This window comes from Emydura macquarii, unplaced genomic scaffold, assembly GCF_026122565.2.
Source record: "Emydura macquarii macquarii isolate MOO-44397 ecotype Brisbane River unplaced genomic scaffold, CSIRO-AGI_Emac_v2 contig_587, whole genome shotgun sequence".
Classification (NCBI taxonomy): domain Eukaryota; kingdom Metazoa; phylum Chordata; order Testudines; family Chelidae; genus Emydura; species Emydura macquarii.
In genome coordinates this window covers 2576457-2596167 of record NW_027130724.1, presented here as the reverse complement: position 1 = coordinate 2596167, position 19711 = coordinate 2576457, and the positions used below count along the sequence as shown (strand labels likewise).

General features: G+C 48.8%; 2 protein-coding genes across 7 annotated transcripts in view; one reads left to right on the top strand and one right to left on the bottom strand.

Annotated features, from left to right (window-relative positions):
* Positions 1–16072, top strand: part of LMNTD2 (lamin tail domain containing 2) — a 50979-nt gene extending 34907 nt beyond the window's left edge. The window contains exons 9-15 of the mRNA XM_067540504.1: positions 436–562; positions 1930–2125; positions 4914–5033; positions 10265–10473; positions 11582–11733; positions 13358–13482; positions 15926–16072. Of these exons, the coding sequence (XP_067396605.1) occupies positions 436–562; positions 1930–2125; positions 4914–5033; positions 10265–10473; positions 11582–11733; positions 13358–13482; positions 15926–16072 (1076 nt within the window). The remainder of the gene's footprint in view (positions 1–435; positions 563–1929; positions 2126–4913; positions 5034–10264; positions 10474–11581; positions 11734–13357; positions 13483–15925) is intronic.
* A 461-nt stretch (positions 16073–16533) lies between these two features.
* LRRC56 (leucine rich repeat containing 56) overlaps positions 16534–19711 on the bottom strand; it is a 117559-nt gene continuing 114381 nt past the window's right edge. For 5 of the 6 annotated variants that reach the window (XM_067540495.1, XM_067540494.1, XM_067540493.1 and 2 more), the window contains one exon: positions 16534–18907. In XM_067540495.1, the coding sequence (XP_067396596.1) occupies positions 18709–18907 (199 nt within the window). In that variant the 3' untranslated portion in view covers positions 16534–18708. Of the gene's footprint in view, positions 19156–19711 lie in introns of all 6 variants that reach the window. The other variant, XM_067540498.1, reaches the window with a different exon arrangement.

Genomic DNA, 19711 nt, shown 5'->3' with positions numbered 1-19711 from the left:
CTAAGGAGTCTTCAAATCACTCAAAGTGACGGGCCGGAATCACAGAACCATACAATGCTCTCCGCCGAATATTTCAGGCCCTCTGCCCATTTTCGGCGGCTCAGCATCAGTGGCTTTCAGCTACTTTGAAGACTGACATGAACATCTTTCTAAGATACACGCTAGGTCAACCACAAGTTACTGTGAAAATCACTCCGTAGAATCCTATGGCCTGTGTTATGCAATGGGTTGAACTAAGAGGTCATAATGGGCCCTTCTAGCCTTAGAATCTGTGATCCTAAGAAAAAGCAAGAGTATGCATTAAATTGAATGTTATTTGAAACCAATTCTACCTCTGAGGAGAACTGGGCTGACTGACCTCCACCACATTAGCACATTACTTACTATACAGTAACCATGACACCAGTCTGAGTGTGTGTCTCTTTCTTTCAAAAGCCCTAGATCTGAAGATAGATCAGTCCCAGGATCTGTGCCATCTCACTCATGCCGGTCTCGGTGGGATAGGAGTCCGCAAGACATCTGCGATGCCCTCAGATCTGAGCAATGGCAAAGAACATGAAAGGTGAGTGCCGAGACCGGGCACCACTGAGGAACATCGGACCTGGACACAGGCAGCTGCTGCCCATGTAGCTAGGACTCAGGAAGAATGACAGAAGTGTAGGATTGGAAGGGACCTAGAGAGGTCATCTAGTGCAGTCCCCTGCACTCAAGGCAGGGCTATATAATAACTAAGGTTAAGATTCTGTCATGCGTATTTTTAGTAAAAGTCAGGGACAGGTCATGGGCAATAAACAAAAATTAATGGAAGCTGCCACCTGTCCCTGGCTGTTACTAAAAATACACTGGGGGAGGGAGAAAACACACCTGCAGGGACTTGCAGCTGCTGGAGAAGCAGGCTGGCCACCAGTCAGCTGCTCTGCAGCTAGGTGCTGGCCACCAGTCAGCTGCTCCATGGCCAGAGGCTGGTTGGCTGGTGGTCCCAGGACCAGGCGGTGGCCAATTAGCTGTTCAGCCAGCAGCCCTGGGGCCCTGCCAATCAGCTGTTTGACCGGCAGACCCAGGGCTGACAGCTACTCCATCCCTGCCCAGAAGTCATGGAGGTCCCAGAAAGTCACGGAATCCGTAACCTCCATGATCAAATTCTATCTTTCATAATAACTAGATCATCCCTGACAGGTGTTTGTCTAACCTTCTTAAAAACCTCTAATGACAGAGAGTCTACAGCAGTTTGTTCCAGTACTTAACTACCCTGACAGTTAGGTATTTTTTCCTAATGTCCAACCTAAACCTACCTTGCTGCAAGTTAAGCTCATTGCTTCTTGTCCTATCCTCAGAGGTTAAGGAGAATAATTTTTCTCCCGCTTCCTTGTAACAACCTTTTATGTATTTCAAAACTCCCCCTGAGTCTTCTCTTCTCAGACTAAACAAGCCCAATTTTTCAATCTTCCCTCATAGGTCATGTTTTCTAGACCTTTAATCATTTCCGTTGCTCTTCTCTGGACATTCTCCAGTTTGTCCACATCTTTCCTGAAATGTGGCAGTGAGAACTGGACACAATATTCTAACTGAGGCCTTATTAGCATGGAATGGAGCAGAAGAATTACTTCTCATGTTTTGCTTACAACACTCCTGCTAATACTCCACTTTCCACAGTACACCTTCCTAGGCAGTCATTTCCCATTTTGTATGTGTGCAACTGATTGTTCCTTCCTCAGTGCATTACTCTGCATTTGTACATATTGAATTTCATCCTATTTTCTTGAGAAGAAGTTTAAGCTGAGAAAGTGATAGGTCTGTGTGTGTCTCTCTCTCTCTTCCCCCTTGCCTGCTAGCAGTACGGGAGGTGGAGAAGCTCCTATCCTCTTTCTTCCTTTGGTGCATTCTGTTAGAGTCATAGGTGCTTCCTTTCATTTGTCTCCCCACCACCAGGGCTCCCGGGGACTCAGGATTCCTAAAGATCATCACCGTGAATCGTAAGGGCAAATTCATTAGAATCCTCAACACCTCATTGGACCAAGACATGGACCTGAGTGGCTTCATCATCCAGCAGTGGATTGGAGGATACCCGGTGTCCATCTATCGCTTCCCCCCAGACACCCCACTGCCTGCACTCCATCATGTCACGGTAAGCAGCAGGCCCATTCGCGGCATGATGCACTGCCTGCTCCGTGGCTGGAAAGGCAAGAGCTGAATGAGTAAGAAACCCAGAGAATCTGGGCTCCATTCTTCATTACACTAATGCCCCTGCAGACATCCTCAGAGTGCCCTCAGAGGAGTGATAAATGGCCCCCTGAGGATACTTCCTGTGCAGGGCTAGCGTAGAGGTGGCACAATAGCTTGTGACAGGGTATTCACTGCTGGAGCATCTCCTTGTGGCTGCATCTGGGGATGAGGTTTCTCTGGCTGGATACCCCACTTCATTTGCTCGCTTTAGGAGTTACAGTGCCTCTCCCTTGTGGCTTGGCCCTCCAGCCAGCTCATATAGTTTTCCCTTCCAGAGTAACAATGTCTCATGAGACCAGCTATCTGAAGACCTTTCCAGGCAGTCTAATTCAAGACAGTGCCACTTTCCCAGCTGGTAGGGACACCCCGCCCTGCCCACTGCTCTGGATTCCAGTCCAAGGACCCTGCAATCATCAGTCAAGGTCTGCACCATCTCAACCCTTGCTGCCATTTCTCCGGGCCTCTTCCTACTCCACCCTCCACAGGCTTCTTCCACCAGCCTTGTGCATAGGCAGCACATGAGTCTGTCATTTGGGGAGGCTACAGAAACACCAGCAGCGCTCTAGAAGTGGGGGGAGGGGCCCAGCACCCAGACCGTGGTCCTGCCCACCGCTCGCTCGTCTCCGCCCCCTCCCCGTCGCTCACCTTTAAGGGCGTAGCCCTCCCTCCTTTAAAAGTGATGGGGCCATGGCTCATGGGTGCCAGAACAGGGCAGGCAGGGGGCCATGGCCCCATTGCTTTTAAAAGAGAGAGGGCTATGCTCTCCCACTTTTTTTCTGCCTTAAGGGCGAGCCATGGGGAGAGGAGTGAGCAGTGGGCAGGGTCTTGGAGGAAGAGGCCAAGGGGGAGCAGGGCCTCAGGGTGGAGCAGGGGCAGAGCGCAGGTGGGTTCTTAGTGGAGTGGGGGAGCGGGGCCGTGGTCTGGGCACCAGTGGCCGCTCCACACTTTTAAGGAGCTTCCAGCACGCCTGCTCCCAGAGTGCAAAGGCAGTGGGCCAGCTCGCCTCCAAAGGGAGGTGACCCACATTTGCTCCCTGTTGGCCAGCCTTTTTAGTTTAGGGAGGCTCATTCTCCCCAAGCCTCTGATATACGCTCCAGCTCCGGGTTTCCTCCTTTTGACCTCACTCAGCCCAGAGAGCGAGGGCAGACCGTCACACTGCAGCCACTTCTGCTCTCACTTCCTGGCTTTATACCGACCTCTAGCTACTCCTGCCCAAATGGGCTCCATCTTCAGTTTCTGCTTGTCAGCCAAGCTCAAGTGTTCCTCCCCCAGGGGCAGCCTACCAGGTGAATTAGTCCTTCTGAGCCGCCTTAACCCCTTCAGGGGTGGTGTGGGGGTGAATACCCCATCACATAGCTCTATGTCTGCCCTGCTCCCGGTCCCCGGCATAAGGGGCATGTCAGGGTGTGTCAGGGTTGTTGCAAGAGAGAGCCGTGGTGGGGAGGGGATGTGTCTACAGTCTCGCTTCCCACAGGGGAGCATGAAAAGTAGAGTGTATGATGGAGCATCCCTGAAGCTGCTCTAACTTATACCCAGTGCTCGGGTAGGCCCCAGAGTATAAGGAAAGCAAAGGAGGCGTAAAGCCACCATAACACTCCCCCATCCCCACCCCACACAACTCCAGTCCTGCCCCCAAGCAGGACAAAGGCTGCCACCCTCATTAGGGTTCATCAAAGGACAGAAGGAACTTCCTCCAGCTGAGTCCATCGTAGTCCCAGTGTCCCTGGTGCTGAGCAGTCTCACCGGTGCCTGTGCCTGCCTCAGTGGGAAGGGGAAGCTGATGAGGGAAGAGCCGCAAACAAGACACAGCGTTTCACTCAAGGCTCAGATGCCAGGCTATGCAGCACCTCCCTTCAGGGGTTTGCCCAGCACTGCTGAGGTCGGGGGTGGCTGAGCCACAGCTGTGGGGGTCCCAGGGCTCACTCTCCCTACAGTACTTTGCCCAGCCCACTTTTATAACAACCCTCGACACTGTCTCTTGCAGAGGCTTTTTCCAGTTTAATCACATTGGCCCCAGTGCAGGAGGCTGTGACCCCTCATCAGTGATGGCACAGCAGCCGGGATGCCTCCCGGCCAAATTGTGAGAAGGCTGGAAAGATACCACCAGAGAGAGCTACGGAGCGTAGCCATGGGCTACCAGAACAAGGAGTAAAGCAGGCAGTGTTGCCTACAGGCTAGAGCAGGAGCCAGGACTCATGGGCTCCATTGTCAGCTCCGCCACAGCTCGCTGCATGACCTTGGGCAAGTCATTTCTCAGTGCCTGTGTTTACCTGGCTGTGAAATGGAAACAACTGTACCCACCACACAGGAGTGTTGAGCACCTTGGCCCAGCCCTGCCTCTGTGCTTATGCCACAGAGAACCTTGCTCTGCAAGCTGCCCCACTGGCATGTGCTAATGTCAGTAAAGTACTTGATGATAGGGGCTACAGAAATGCAAGCGCTACTTTAACAGAGTGGGATGAGATGGCACAAGTGATACGGCGTGAGCTCTGGGATCTGCACAGATTCACTTCCCATTCACTGGGGCAGGATGTGTTCATCTGATTTAAGTTCTTTGGGGCAGTGACTGTCTTTTTGTTCCATGTCTGAACAGCACCTAGCACAATGGTGCCCTGGTTTACAACCACTGCTCCTAGGTGCACCACTAAAACAAATAATCAGTAATAATCATCATCTGCACTTGATTTTAGGTCTGGGCCGCAGGAGCTGATTTCACCCATAAAAAACCCACAAACGTGACGCTGAGGGCCCAGCAGTATTTCAGAACAGGCCCAGAGTGCACCACAGTCCTCAGCAATGCAAAGGGCCAGGTGAGTTGCACTTGGGGGGATGCCAGGGTGGGAGGGGTGCTGTATTATTTTGTACCTCTCTCTGTGTCAGGCTGAGCAGCAGTGTGTGGCTGATGGCTCCAAGGTGGGCTCACATCATGGGAGAGTTACTATGGAGCTGCAAGGCAGAAAGTGTGGGTCTACTCTGGGGCATGCCTGCAGGACTGACACTCCCCTGTCCTCCCTCCCCATCTGCAACTGTGTTAATGACCTGCTTGATACATCAGGGCTGGGGTTAACATGCAACGAGTGATTCTTTGCAGGCAGTCTGGGGCTCAGGTTAAAACCCAGGCTCCTAACTCTGCTTCCAGGGCCTGTGTTCCATGGTCAGCCTGGGCAGGAGCTCCCCTCTCCTTCTCCTAATGAGGGGTAAACTAGCTCAGGGCTGGCTGGGAAGTGTAGTACCCAGGCAGCCTGGGTCATGCTCTGGGGTCATGACAAGGCCTGCTGGGAAACAGGACAGGGTTTATAAAGGGCTCCTTTTGCCCCAGAACAATGAAAGAGTTGGAGGGAGCTTCAGGGGCTTCTCCTGGAAGAAGGGGGGAAGTCACCCTTTTGGGGGGCTGCTCTTTACTGTCATGTAACTGGGGCGGCTCTTTCTGTGGGCTTGCCCTGCCAATCCGCTTCCGGTACAGAAGGCAGGTCCTTGCTAGAGACACAGCTGGACCGCACTCATGCCGCAGCAGTGGCTTCTGTCCCATGGGGCTGGGCCTGGCTCCCATTCTGGGCACTGTGACCTGGCGCACGGGGTCATGACAAAGGGGTGGCCAGGCCGAGCTCTGTGTCCCCGTGCTCCAGCTCGCAATGAAACACCCAGAGCAAGGCCCAGCCCCACCAGACAGGAGCTGCTGCTGCAGGGCGGGTTCACTCTCCACCCATGGGGCCGGGATTAGGGTTGTGGTCCCATAGTGGAGGGTGCTGCTGCGGGTAGTTGGTGCCCCCTCGGCAGTTAATATAGTGCACCCATCGAATCGGGACGCTACGTCCGCCCCTGCACAGTCCTGACTGGGACACATTTCAGGCCATGGTGTTTGTACAAAAGACAAGGGTATACAGAAAAACAGATTGCAAAAGGCAGACACTGGGAGCAGCTGGCGACTGGGGGCAGCTATTGGGGTTGGAGAATTGTGTCTGTTTCAGCCAGAGCTTTGTCTGCCTGCCATGGAGCTGACTCTATGCCCTCATTTTGCTAAACAAGCCCCACCTTGTCTACTCCACCCAGGAGCAATCGCTTGGTGCTTCTGCAGAAGTGAGGGGAATGAGCGCTCCATAGGGCCGCCTCAGTGACTCTCCCCCATCTGTTGGGGTCCTTCACCGTCAGATGAAATCAGTAATTACAGACAAAGGCCTCTGGAGTCTTGTACAGTGGCTTATTAGCCACTTTCCCTTGTATCCAATTAGTCACGTAGGGCATTTTGCTTGTGATAATGCTACAAATTAAAATTCCCAAACACGTGTAATTTACATTTTAAAAGGACAGTGATTATTCTGTATGTTAAACAAATACCAATTATTCCAAACAGGCTGACTTAACATTCACATTAGTGTCAGAGATTATGGTAGGTTGGTGCCACTGCTATTGTTGAGATTGAGACTAATTTACTGGCTAACAGCCCATTTTTGTAAGAACTCTATAATCCACATACTGACTCAGATTGTCTCTAAAATTGCTGTACAGCGTGGGGAATCTGGAGTGGAGCTGGTCAGAAAACTGTCAGTGGGATCATTTTCTGTGGAAGAATCCTGTTCTGGCAAAGTCAAAACACTTTGTTTCAGAGAAAAACCAGGACAAAAGCTTCAGCAACATTGAAATGTCCCATTCTGACATTTTCAGCCCACAGCATTTTGATTTTTCATTTTGAAATGACTTTTCATTGCGAATAGCTTGGGTTTGGTTATAATATAAATTTTAAAAGTGAATTGAAACATCAGTTGGGGTTGGTCCTGCTTTGAGCAGGGGGTTGGACTAGATACCTCCTGAGGTCCCTTCTGACCCTAATCTTCTATGATCATTTCAATACACACAATTTTTTTCTTTTTTCCAAGTTTCTTTCATGGAGAATTTTGCAATGTGTGGGTTTTGTTCCTAAACAGAACAAAGACAAATCTCAAAATCCTTTGCTAAACAGAATTTTTGTCCTCTGCGCAGCTCTAGTTAGTGGTCCAAATCTGAGAGTTTGAGTTAAAGGTTCCTGAGATACAGCTTCCCTTCCCTCACTCCCCCAAAAAATCACTTGACATCAACATTTTACAGTTCTTATAATGTTGTTTTGTGCACACCTGGGGCTCAAACTATAGCTCTTATCGTCCCCAAACTGAAGTTACCTGCTCAGAATTGATCTCAGCTAATGTCCAGCACTCACTGCCCTTTCAGGGAAGCAATATTTAAAAGTTAGTCAGTGTAAAAGCTGGATCTACAATGGGGTTTGAGCCAAGTTGACAAACCAGAGAATGTCATTTGTGTATGTACATGTGCAGCAAGTCTTAGGCTCTGTTGCAAGTCAGAATACATGCAAGCAGCCTGATGTAAGAGTAAGGGGATGGCTCAGGGTGCTGTGTGGTGACTCTTGACCCTCCCCACCCCACTTAGCAGCAGCTGTGCACTGTGAGTTCAAGCCAATGTGTGTTGTGTGTGTTTGTTGCATTCCGCAGATATGCCTTTTGAATGTTTTGCTTCTGGTTTAAGAGCAGTTATTTCAAAGTGCTCTAAAATCCACCAGCACACTGAGATTGGTTTGAAAGTTGGATTCCTTAGATACACCACCCCCACCCCTCTGCTCTAAGCAGCTGCTTTTAATATGCAAATTATTCTAAAACTCACATGCATATGGAGATTGTTTTGAACACTGATATGCTGCAAGAGGGTCTGGAGTAAAATGAATGATGAAAATTTGAGATACTTTGGTCAAGGGGTTGCTGAGATACAGCCCTCCCCCCCAAATGAGCTCCTTATTACGTTTTCAGATTCATATAGCTTTTTTTGGTGCAGAGCTAAGGAAACATCTAAGGCTTTGCCCCTCATTACATTAACAGCATGGACTGTCCTGGAGATCACCTATTAAATGGTACAATATTTGTACTTCCTGGTTTTCAGAGGTTGAAATGTAGGTGCACCTGGCATTCTGGAAGGGGATTAGGCAGCATTGGGCAACCTTAACTCCACATTAACAAAGTTTCTGAGCAGTTAATAAAGATCTACGGTACAGCAAAACCTGCAAAAAGTCATGTTTTATAGCTAGCACTTAGCGAGGCAGCCACTGACCTTGGACTGCTTCCTCATTCCTACCATAGCAAATAGGTCGGGCAAAACATACCTGCAGTTCTGCCCCACGTCCATCACCATGGTTTATTTGGACTTCCACAGAGCACCAAAGAAGCCACCATGCCCCACTGCATGGGCTGAGGCAACAGCAATGAAGCAAGTAGTTCAGTATAGGAGCATTACATAGAGCTATTATCCTCCTATGTAGCAAGACGTGGGGGGAGAAGGGAAGGAATGGTAGCACAAAAGATGGCTCCTATGCTCAGTAGCCTATAAGCACTGTTTCCCATTTCCTCTCTTGGATGGCTTCCCCCACACACTCTCACCAGCTCTCTTGTAGTACAGGAGAGAGATAGCCAAGAGAACTAGGTTCTATCCCCCTTCCACCACTCTGTGTCTCAGTTTCCCATCAGTACAGTGAGGTCAATAGGGTCGACTCATCTTTGGAGATCCTTAGCTGCAAAGTGCTATGTAAACATTGCACTGGCTTCTGGGGAGTTTTCAGGCAGAGTTCAGGGTGCCAACTTGAATCTGTAACAACTGAAAGGTTTTGGGTCCTGGTGAAGTGAGAATCCACCTTCCCACCTAGGCTGCAGCTGCAGCCAACAAAGGCCTTGGAGCTGCAGCTCCTGGAATTAAATTAGAAGGAGCTGCTAACAGGGTGTCCTCCTCTAAAATCGACTCCCTTCCTTGGTTCGCCACAGATGGGTTTGTGAGGCTTGTGGTGGAAGAGTGTGCTTACAATCGGGCAGGCAGGGTCCCTGTGTTGGTGTCTTTCTTTAGGGGAGCCTATTAGAGGACTGTGCAAGTGGATGTGTAGCTGAGATGCCTGGAGCTGTGTCCGGGTGTCCAATAAATGGAGCTAGATACAGGCAGTCGAGAAGAGCAAAGCATTACAGAGGATGATGATGATGATGATGAAGATTGTGAATATAGGGAACTGCCTCCTCAGTAGGATTTTCTGGCCCATTACATTGTTTTCAGGAGAGATGCACTCAGCTCTAAGTGTCACAGCTGCCACTGGGGTTGGTGGACACAGGCGCCTGCTGAGTGACAGTGGCCAGGAAGTAAAGCTGTCTCTCACCAGCATGCTGGCATGGCTTCACTTTGCTTGCCCTTGGCTGCAGAGGGGGAGCACCAGGGTGTGTAACACACAAGCAGGTATCCTTTCCACGAGGAAAAGGTTCTGATTTTCAACATCCTGGCTTTCATCTCTCCAGTGAGGGCTTTCCTGCTACACCTGTGCTGCTCCAGTCACACGGCCCTGCTGCCAGTGCAATCATTTTTCTGACAAAGCTGCCACCTTGTGGCCAAGTACAAGAAGCACAGGGATCTGAGCTGAGAGGGATACTGGAAGCAGCGCTAAGTGCATTCCTGAGCTTGGCACAGGCTTTTTGCACTCATGTCTCCTCATGGCCTTGTTGCTGTCCCCTGGCACTGAGTCTGGTTATACAGCATTCCTCGGGTTCCAGGAGGCAGGAAAATATACACTGAAATCTGCAGTTGTTCTCAATATTCTAGGGCTTTCCCCAACGCGTCCTAAACCCCAGCATTCCCCTAGGGGCTCCTCCCACCCGCAGACTTTCCCCTCACAGCAAAACAGCAGCCACGTCTCTGCCAGTCACCACACCACCCAGAGGCCACAGCTGCTGTGTTGGTCATTCCACTGTCAGCAGCTATTCTTTGCCTCTCTAAAAAGCCAAGCCCAGCCTCAGAAGCCTCATTTTCTTCCCTCCCCAGTGTCTGTCATGTGATGGTGGTGGGTTTATTTCCCCCCATGAGTCAGAGTTTCAGTAACAGGCTGCAGGACAGGCTATGACAAGAACTGAGCAGGAGTAAATCCAGCTGGTGGAGCAGTTGAAACCTGAGGAGGGAAGAACCAAGGGAGAGAGGGGCCTGGAGAATAATCCGCTCTTTCCTTTCCTCCCCTCACTCCCTTGGCCTGTTCGAGACTCTCTCCAGGTATACGGCCCCTCACAGGCTCACAGCGGCCGCAGAGGCCTATGCTGATAACACGGACCTTTCAGTGGACAAGTTCCCACTCTCTGGAGATGGGGAGGAAGCAGAAGAACCTCTGGCCCAGAAGGACCAGCAATCAGTCCCTGCGACACCATGCAGAGGGAGCACAGGCAGGCCACCGGGTATTCTGCAGCAGACCAGGTAAAAACCCTGGAGTGAAACGCTCAGTGAAGCTCCTTTCCCAGGCTTGGCTCAAAGGGTCTGAATCCCAGTCACATGATGGCTCCTTTACCCCATCCCTGCAGGGGGTCACTCTTCTGGTATGGAGCTGCTGCAAGAGCTCTGCGCCAGCCCTGCTCCCAGCCCAGGGACAAGTGGAGAGGGCAAGTCAGAGGAGGCTGGGCTGGGGGAGGGAAGGAAGGCTGGGAGTGGAGAAGGGCTGTGGGTGTAGCTGGAATGTGCTGTGCTAGGGCTAATCTCTTCTTCCAAACACCCACACAAGGCAATGGGAGGCAGAGCACACACTGGAGCTGCTCTAACTTACTCCAGGGGCCGGAGAGGCCATCACCTCGCCCCAGAATATGGAAAGAACAAAAGGTGCCTTACAGCTGCCTTTGCCAACCTCTTCCCTTCCTGCCCCAAGTGCAGGGGCAGAAACGCTGACAAGCAGAGCCAAGGGATGCAATACCTGATCCTCTAGAGGTTTTTCTGGCTCAGCTAGGTCTCTAGCTTTTAGCCACTGATTTAGTCTCTGCATTAGGAGTGGGGGGAGAGAGAATGATACAGCAGCAGCAGGCAGGGTAGAGGAGGTTGAAGTTGGGAAATCAAAGAAGAGACAGAGGCTAAGCCAAGTTTGGCCACCATGCAGCAGGGAGTTTATTGAGCTGAGAATCTGAGGCACCCCCAAATGGCCAGGATATAAGAGCACCGCTGAGCTGTAATAGTGATAACTTTTGTGTCAAGGCAAGGCATAACCAAACCCATGGTTCAGGGGAACAGCTGGGGGCTGCTGTTTGGGTCAGGAAGGAATGTTCTCTCCCAGGGACATCACTGCACAACTGGCCAGGTGCATTATGGGCTTTTCTCAGGCGAGAGGCAGGACACCAAAGCAGCTGGAATATTGATTTGAGCTGATATCACACAATTCATAAAGGCTGGTGAGTTCCCTGCAAATGAGTTTCCATGCCAGTAGCTGATTATTTGAATCATTGCCACCAGTAAGATGAAGCCGGAGTTGACTAGTAACAGATTAGTGACACCCAGTCAGCTGACATGCTGCATCGTGCATGGATCCTGTTTCTCCTCACAGGGACAGGAAATATTTTCCTGTTGGCTCTTTGAACAGCAAAAATCAGGGAGAAGCTTCAAGAGACCTTTTCAAGAGGAAAATCAAGCCTAGAACCAGAGAGACAGTTCACAAGATAGTCTCCTTCTCATCCCAGAACTTGCCTCCCATATCAGGTGTGTTGGCACAAAGCAGAGCAGAGCTGCCTATGCTACCAAATGGTTGGGTATTAAACCAGCTCAGCCAATCCAGCACTAAACTGCAGAGTGGCATTCACACAGGGCATCAGGGCTGTTGGGCCACCTGCATTCAGAGGATGAACAAAACAACTGCGTGTTGGTGGATACACGCAGTGAACCAGGTAAGCCATGAAAATGCTTCCCAGTCCCCAGGGCTGTCTGCAAAGGGCCTGTTCCCTGCTTTCAGCCTGTGTTTCCTCTGCCCAGAATGCCAGGTCCTAGCCCAGGTCTGGAACCATCCCTAATCCACAACCCCTCTGCAGGTTCCAGAAAGAAGGCACACCACAGACTGGCAAGTGTAATTTTCTGTTTGCCGTAAACATGAAGAAGATCCTGATATAGTGTAAAGTGCCATAGGTTCGCTGACTTCCCCAGAACTCCACCAGCTTACAGCAGCTGAGGGGCTGGCTAACATTGGCAAATGAAACCCTACGTAAGAAAGTGAATGTACTGCTCCTTAAGAGCACCCAGCGTGTTCCACCGACCACCCAGGATAACCCTCCTGCATCTTCTCATGGTTCTCCCTGCTGCACCTGCCCTGCAAGCTCTGGGAGTCTCCCACTGTCCCCCAGTGATGGCATGGAGGTCACCCCGCTGCATCCCTGGCTAGCTGAGCATGGCCTGGCTGGTGAGCCCTGCCTCACTTCCCTTTGCCGGGGCTATAAACCAGACCAGACAGACCTTTTATATGGAAGTGCACCCCGCTTTCCAAGGATCTCAGTTATTAACAAGAGCTAAAAACACAAGTAGGAGCTTACTCAGATACACCTGGGGACATTCATTGTCTCAGACTCAGTCCAACCAGCAATCTCTGGCTCCTTCCTTCAGGAATCTCTTCTTCCCCGCACCTATGAGCAGTCTGTTTCTGGAACCTTTCCTAATTCCTTTTCTGGGTGACTCCTTTTCAGGCCTTTCTTAGACAGGAGTCTCCCCAACTCTCCTCTTGGGAGTGGAGGTGAGCTCTGGCTTAGTTTTGCTCTGCCTTTTCAGCAAGGCCCAGACCCCTTAGATACAGTGATGGGATTTCCTCCCAGACATCCCTCAATATCAGCACTGCTTCCTCTCTATCCATATCCCCCTTAGGGTCTTCTGTATATCTACTGGTGGGTGGGTTGACCAGTAGACACTACTGCCCTTAAGGGGCAGACACCCCATCACTCCCCCCACCAAAGAAACTTTTCAATCCAGCTCCCCCTCCTGCTACACAGACAAAAATTCAGCGTTTTATTCACCCAGCAGTGAGATGCAGCCACCTCTGGAGCCACGTAGGGCACTCATTTTGCACCAAACATTTCCAAACCTATGTATGGTCTTGGGGGAATGATGGGTGGAACTCTCAGGGGCCCCTGGCTCATCCCACCTGGGACAGGCTGCAATGCTTGGTTGACATTTACTGCTCCTCTGTACTATGTGTGCACACAGCGAGTGCCCAGCGCACTGGGGCCCTGACTTTGGTGGAGGCTTTTGGCACTATCTAATCCAAACAGCCAGTTAGGAAATGTTCTCAAGTCTTCTCGTGATTCAAAAGTGTTGTCATGAGAAAGAGCCTCTCCCACTGAAGTCACTTGGGTTTTCTCTTCATTGGCAGTCAAGGAGAGACTCTCTTCTTCATCCAGTGAGGAGGAGGAGGAGGAGGATTTTGCTCCTTGTGGAAGGCAGCCCGCAACTGCAGAGCCAAACCCCAGAGTAAGTAACTCCCTTGTAGTGCTGGACGCAGGGAGGGGAGCTGTGTGGGAGGAGATGGGTTGGAGAGGCATATGTCAGACAGAGCTGGAAAGGGGAGGCAGGGCCTGGCTAGCCATTTGAAATCTGCACACCCAGTTGGCCAGTCTATTGTTCTCCCCTAACAAGTGTATCCATAAGCTCCTTGTTGCAGTCACGGGCCGCAGAGCAGAACAGACATTTGGCAAAAGACCCAGGATATGAATTGCTCCCCAGTGGCAAGCATGGCCTGAGCCTGCTCGTGTCCTTGAGGGACATTAAGCAAGATACAGCAGCTGTTAATACATTGTAGCAAGGTGCGGTGGAAGGTGCAATATGTTTATTACCTGCGACAATGCCAGAGCATGACCTAGTTCCAAAACACGGAGGTTTTGCCAGCAGCAGATAAGCAGCCAGGACAGAGCAGCCTGTAATGAAGGCATCATAGCAAGACAAGAGGAAAGAGGTGGCAGGAAGGAAGGGGTTGCTATTGCTGCGCTCAGGAGGAAGTGCTAGAGGGAAATGAACAGATTCATTGTGAGCAGCTTGTGGAGCAGTGTGTCCTGAGGAGCTTCAGCCATTTGGCAGAAAATTCCTCCCCTTGGTGCTGATTTATTCACAGCTGGAGTGGGTGGTTCTTTCCCCCTTGTCTCCTGTAACTATCAATTTGGCAGCAAATCCCATTAATTCTGAATGATTCTTAAAGATATCAGCAGTTCCTGTCCCATTACAAGACTGAAGGGACCAATCTGTGGTTACCAGCATCCTAAACTGGTCATATCTGCCTACCACTGGGGACTTACTGAGATTCATATGCAAAGAATCAGCAAAGCCAGAGATGGGATAGGCCCATTAGATCACTGCGTCTGTCACCCGGGGGGCGGCAATGCAGGATTCTAATCAGGGAAACATACACAGAAGAATCCCAGCTAATTTAATTTCCCATTAGATCCAAATGAATCCCCTTCACATGCACCCCGCCACACTCGGCATTTCTTAGCAGATTGATAAGACCAGGCCCTGGAATTTTTTTTTAAATCAGTTATAAAGGTGGAGCATGTGTTACACTAGCTAAAACCAACATAAGCTTCCCCACAGCTCTGCCAGGACAGCCCAGCCTTGATGTGCAACAGCCCTGTTCTTTATGTCAGCCCTGGAATGAGGGACTGATAATTGTACAGTAGTTCTCTGCTGCTTTGATGTGGCATTCACTAGCAATAGAGATGAGACCACCAGTCTTCTTCCTTTGTATGTCAGGCTTTTATCACAATTTTTCTCTTTAACTAGCCTTCCTGCTGTTACATTCTTGCTGGCGTTGTGCTGCTCTGTAGGTCTCATTACATATTAAACTCCACTGTACATTGTAAACTACATTGCATGTAGTACTCACTAGGCCAAGCCCCTGGGGAAGAATGTACTAAAAATCTGTGTGCAGAGTTCGGACCAGTGATAGAAAACTGTCCACTAAGCCCCAACAGCCATTAATCGGATCTGCTGTCAGCTGAGCTCCCCTGAGTTCCCATCCTAGAACTAATTAACCTTTTCCCAGGAAGTGAAAAGTTAACTATGCCTCATATGGTAGGAGCCAGTGTAGGCCATTAGGAATTAGCAGCTCTGCCACTGGTTTGCTGTGAGATCTTGGGTAAGCCACTTCACCTACCTCAGTTTCCCCATCTGGAAAATGGGGATAACAGTGTTCACCTCCTTTGTAAAGTACGTTGAGAGCTGCAACGGAAAAGTCATGTATGAGAGCTAAGTGTTATTTATGGAAGAGTGGGAAAATAGTTCATAGGTCCCCTGTGACACTGCCTAGGAGGGTAGCCATCAGAGGGTCCAGTCAGACAAAGTATATCACCCCTGTGAAGCACCATCCCCCTCTCCTACACTCAGAGTTTGCTCCTGACCTCCACTCTCCTGTAAGGTGACTGTAGCAGCAGAATGAAAAGAAAAGGAGCTCAGGTAAGATGGGCAACCACTTGTTTGTGTCTGTCCTCGAGGTTAAAATAATAACTGTGTGACATTACGCTGCTGCATCGTGAATGTTTGGAAAGCCCCTGGTGTGTCCATGTGGGATAATCTCTCCTCATGCCCTGTTGTGTCGTGAGCCTCTATCACAGCAGTATTTGTGCAGATGCATCATTGGGATGCAGCAATGTGACATAGTAAGGCCCCCAGTAAATTCATGATCCTATCATTGTCCAGTAAAAACAGCTTTCAAACAGCAGGCAGACCCATCACCATGCCCTGAATTTCAGAGTTGAGAGGGCAACCCTAAGGCTTCTGGGAATAAAAATTCCCTCCCATTAGAAACATTAAACATGGATGAACTTCATAGTGATGTTCACTGGAGCAAACACCAGCCAGGTACCTAGTGACACTCCCCATCTGCTCTAACATGCCTATTGCTTATGATAACTTCGGTCTTCAGGTCTTCAAGACAACACTGGATACAACAATTCCTACGGTGGCGCTGATAGGACAGAAGAGTGCTCGATCTAAATACGGCTTCAAGCACATGGCTTACCTACCTATCACTACTGACATGCAGCTTAGGAGATACTGTCCTGCTAGATGATGCATTGATTAATAGGTGACATGGGAAGCTTGCATGGGTTTTTAAATACATGCCAGGCTACTTCAGTGAACGTGCTGCCATGTGGCTTATTTCAGCAAGGGGAGACAAGTCAGTTAGTAATAGGTGGGGTGGCTGTTTTGAAAGGATGTGCTGCTCGCAATGGCTGTTATTTATCACTTGAGAAGACCACAAAGAACAAAGTCATGATACTGTCAGAAAGTTCATTGCGAAGCAGCCATTGATGGCTCCTTATTCCCGACCTTGCCGTCAGGAGGCTGGGAGTAAGGTCTGCTGGTTATGTGTTGCTCATCTGAAGACAGTAAAATTACTGAGGCAGGAGAGAAGGTCTCGATAGCTGAGATGAATGATGACAAAGATCAGAAATGGAAGAGATTGCTGCCACTGAGCCCACAAAGGCACTTCCCAAATGCCTTTTACTCTACACCTGGACAATTGTCCCTGTTAACTTACCAGTCCATAGACAAAAACATTACAGATCATTTCTCCCTGTGTGCCCCACCACAGGAAAACAGTGGAGAGGCACCTGGCATGACAAACGTACAGAGTCAAACCTGTGTTCTCCTGGAAAACATCCCATAGCCATTTCCAAAAGTGGCTTCAACATCTGTGCCTAGAATTTTCCACCTGCAGATGTGTGTGCAGATCAAGCAGATAAATCCAATTGCCTGATCTGCACACACAAACCCTATTTATGCAGGAGAATGTAGGATTCTGCACATACAAAGTCATAAGCACAAATTGAGAGCGTGGTTAGGGGCCACTTGGAGCATGTGGTCCTGAATATCACTCACTTTTACAATTGTTTTTAGAGGTAGGGCCTGATTTTCACAGGTGTCAAGCACGTGCAATTCCCATTGACTTCACCCAGGAGCATGGATGCTCAACTCTTCTAAAAATCAGGCCCCAACATTCTTCTCTCTCTCTATTAAGCCATGTTCATGCTCAATGACAATGGCATAGAATCAATTTTAGATGCCAGTTTAACTACACAAGCACTTTGTTGGGTGATAACTGATTGGAAATCCTTCCAACACCCATATGATTTTGGGGAACTGCTTGCCACTCAGTACTTAATGTATTTGATTGATGATTCTCTCTTATGCCTGCTGAAAGAATGTGAACTTGGCTTTACTCACAACTATTTTGTATGAGGAACGGGTATTAGAGCAGTGGGAACAAGATGAAGGATTTGGGCTATATGGTACATTGTATTCCTTTCGCTCTAGTTTGTATTAGCAAGACAGGCCAGTGAGGTAAAGGCAACAAATTATACAAGGGCAAATTGCATAATTTAATGTATTATAAACTGTTTCCCAGAAAATATCTGTAACATATTAATTTGAAGGGAGAAAAAAATAAGATTTTCTGATGCTTGGTTTGAGAACACTGACACTGTTAAAATCATACACTGCAGTCATTACCTATATCACAGTGTGCAGTCATTTAAACCAGCTCATAGTGCTTTACATCCTACTTCAGCACAGAATAAATACCCTATGGAAAACAACAACTTCTCCTTCCCTACCCACTTCATTGTTGCTGATGAATCACTTTAAATAATTAAGTCACATGAATTTGGAAAATGTAACTGATCTGAAAGAATAAACAGGGAACATTTGATTCTGTTTGTTTGCTTGTCACTCATTTGCTCTGAAATGTCAGGGTGAGGAAGAGTTTTCTAGGGAGCCAGCTGGACCTAATGAAACTTATTTACAAAGGTCACTGGGTGAAATTCAGACATGGGATGTCTATCCATAGAACAGCAGTTCTGGGGAAGTGCTGAAAGTTCCTTCAGAGCAGAGACACGGTGGGCTGACACACTGATGTTCCAATCAGTTGCATCTTCAGTATTTCTTCCCATAGCCACACAGCTGAAGGGAACAATGAAAGATTACCAACAGATCGAAGTGATAAATGTCAGTGGGAGAGTGAAAATTAGTACTAAAATCAGTTATACTTTCTGCATGTTGGACGTCTGCTCTCCCTGATGAGTAGGGAACACAAACACCCATCTGCAATACAATTGTTTTTACTGGTCTTTGCAGCAATCCCCCAATCACTCTCAGTTGTTTCACTGGTGTGTTGAACATTTAGGATCCAAAAAGCATATGCAATGAGCCTGTTTAGATGATAGCAGGCTGACATGTGCATGAGTATTTGCAGACTGGATGCAAGAGGAAAAACTAATTGAGAACCCTCTGATGCCAGCTGCCCAGCACTGAGTCTAGGGGACTGCAAACTTTCCCTGTCTCATGGGGCATCACTGCAGGCTCCTAATAACATAGCTGGGCATTAATGCAGAGAAGCTAAAGTGTGCTAAATCTTGTCCCTTGTAGTGCATAAAGTCTATAAAAATAGCTACTTTTTATTAAATAAGAGGTTGATCAACAATTGAGTTGATCAAAGGATGTTAAAGAAAGCATTTCTGATCAGCTGTAGCTTTAACTGAGGCCAATCAAGCTGTTTGTTCAAACAGCTCTGCTTGTGCAGCTCCGTCAATGCATTCAGCTCTCATAAGAAGTCAGAATACAGCATCAGCGCAGCTGGCATTGAGTGTAGGGAACTGAGCGCTGTGTTCTTGTCCGACTTGGCGCCAACATACACGGCTACTTGGGCTATTTTTTGTGACTTTGGAGTTTGCTTTGAGCTGTTGTTGAGACACTGGGCCTGCTTGGCAACCTCTGCAGAGCAGCCTTGGCAGTCAAAGGACGGATCACGTTCATCAGTGCAAATCTCTCTGGGGTTTTTGTGGATGAGCGGACAACTGGCTGGTGATGATTGATCACTTTGGGGGGACTCCTATCCACAGTGGCTCTGGAGGGAAGAAACAAAATGCTATTGTGAGATGGTACAAGTTGTTATGGGAACCGAGTGAGCCCCCTGGATTCACCTGAGAACTGAACCAAGAGCTTCCAGCACTGGGCAAAACAGGAAGGTTGGCACAACAGGACTCTCTGAGGAGTCCACACTGCTACTTCAGTGAGTTTTGAGAACACCAGACCACTCGCCAATTTCTATAGTTATGTAGAGTCTCCATAGGGATGAAGGACTGGAGTTCTATCCTGAGAAGACAGATTAGTGCACAGTGTGAAAACGTAATTCACTGGGTCTTTGGTTTGTTGGGCTATTTTTAACTCTTTCACTGCTGGCCTCCCTCATATCTGCTGTGTCATCATTGTCCACCAGCATTTCATAGAAAAGGAACCTTAGCTCCTACCCAGCACACAGCAGATGACTTTTACCTGGACAGAGCTAGAACACTCAGTAGCATGCAGGCAGTTGAAGAGCTAGATTGTAGAGTGAAACACTTCTCTGATTTAGAAAGTAGCTAACACTCATTTGGAATGGCCAGAACAAATGGTACAAGGGACAACCCCTGTGTTGATACTGTACCATAACTATTGTGTTACTGGAAAATAAAAATTTCCACTTTCTGGGTGACTCCAAGTTTCAAATACGCAATAAGATGCTGATATTACAGTAGAAGGTTCCAACTACAACTGTATTTGGTATACATAACATGCCCACTTCTTTTTTTTTAAGGCCTCTTTCACTGAACCTCCTTTTAAAGTGAATTATTGTAAATTTCAAGGAAAAATGCGTATCTGATGTTACTAA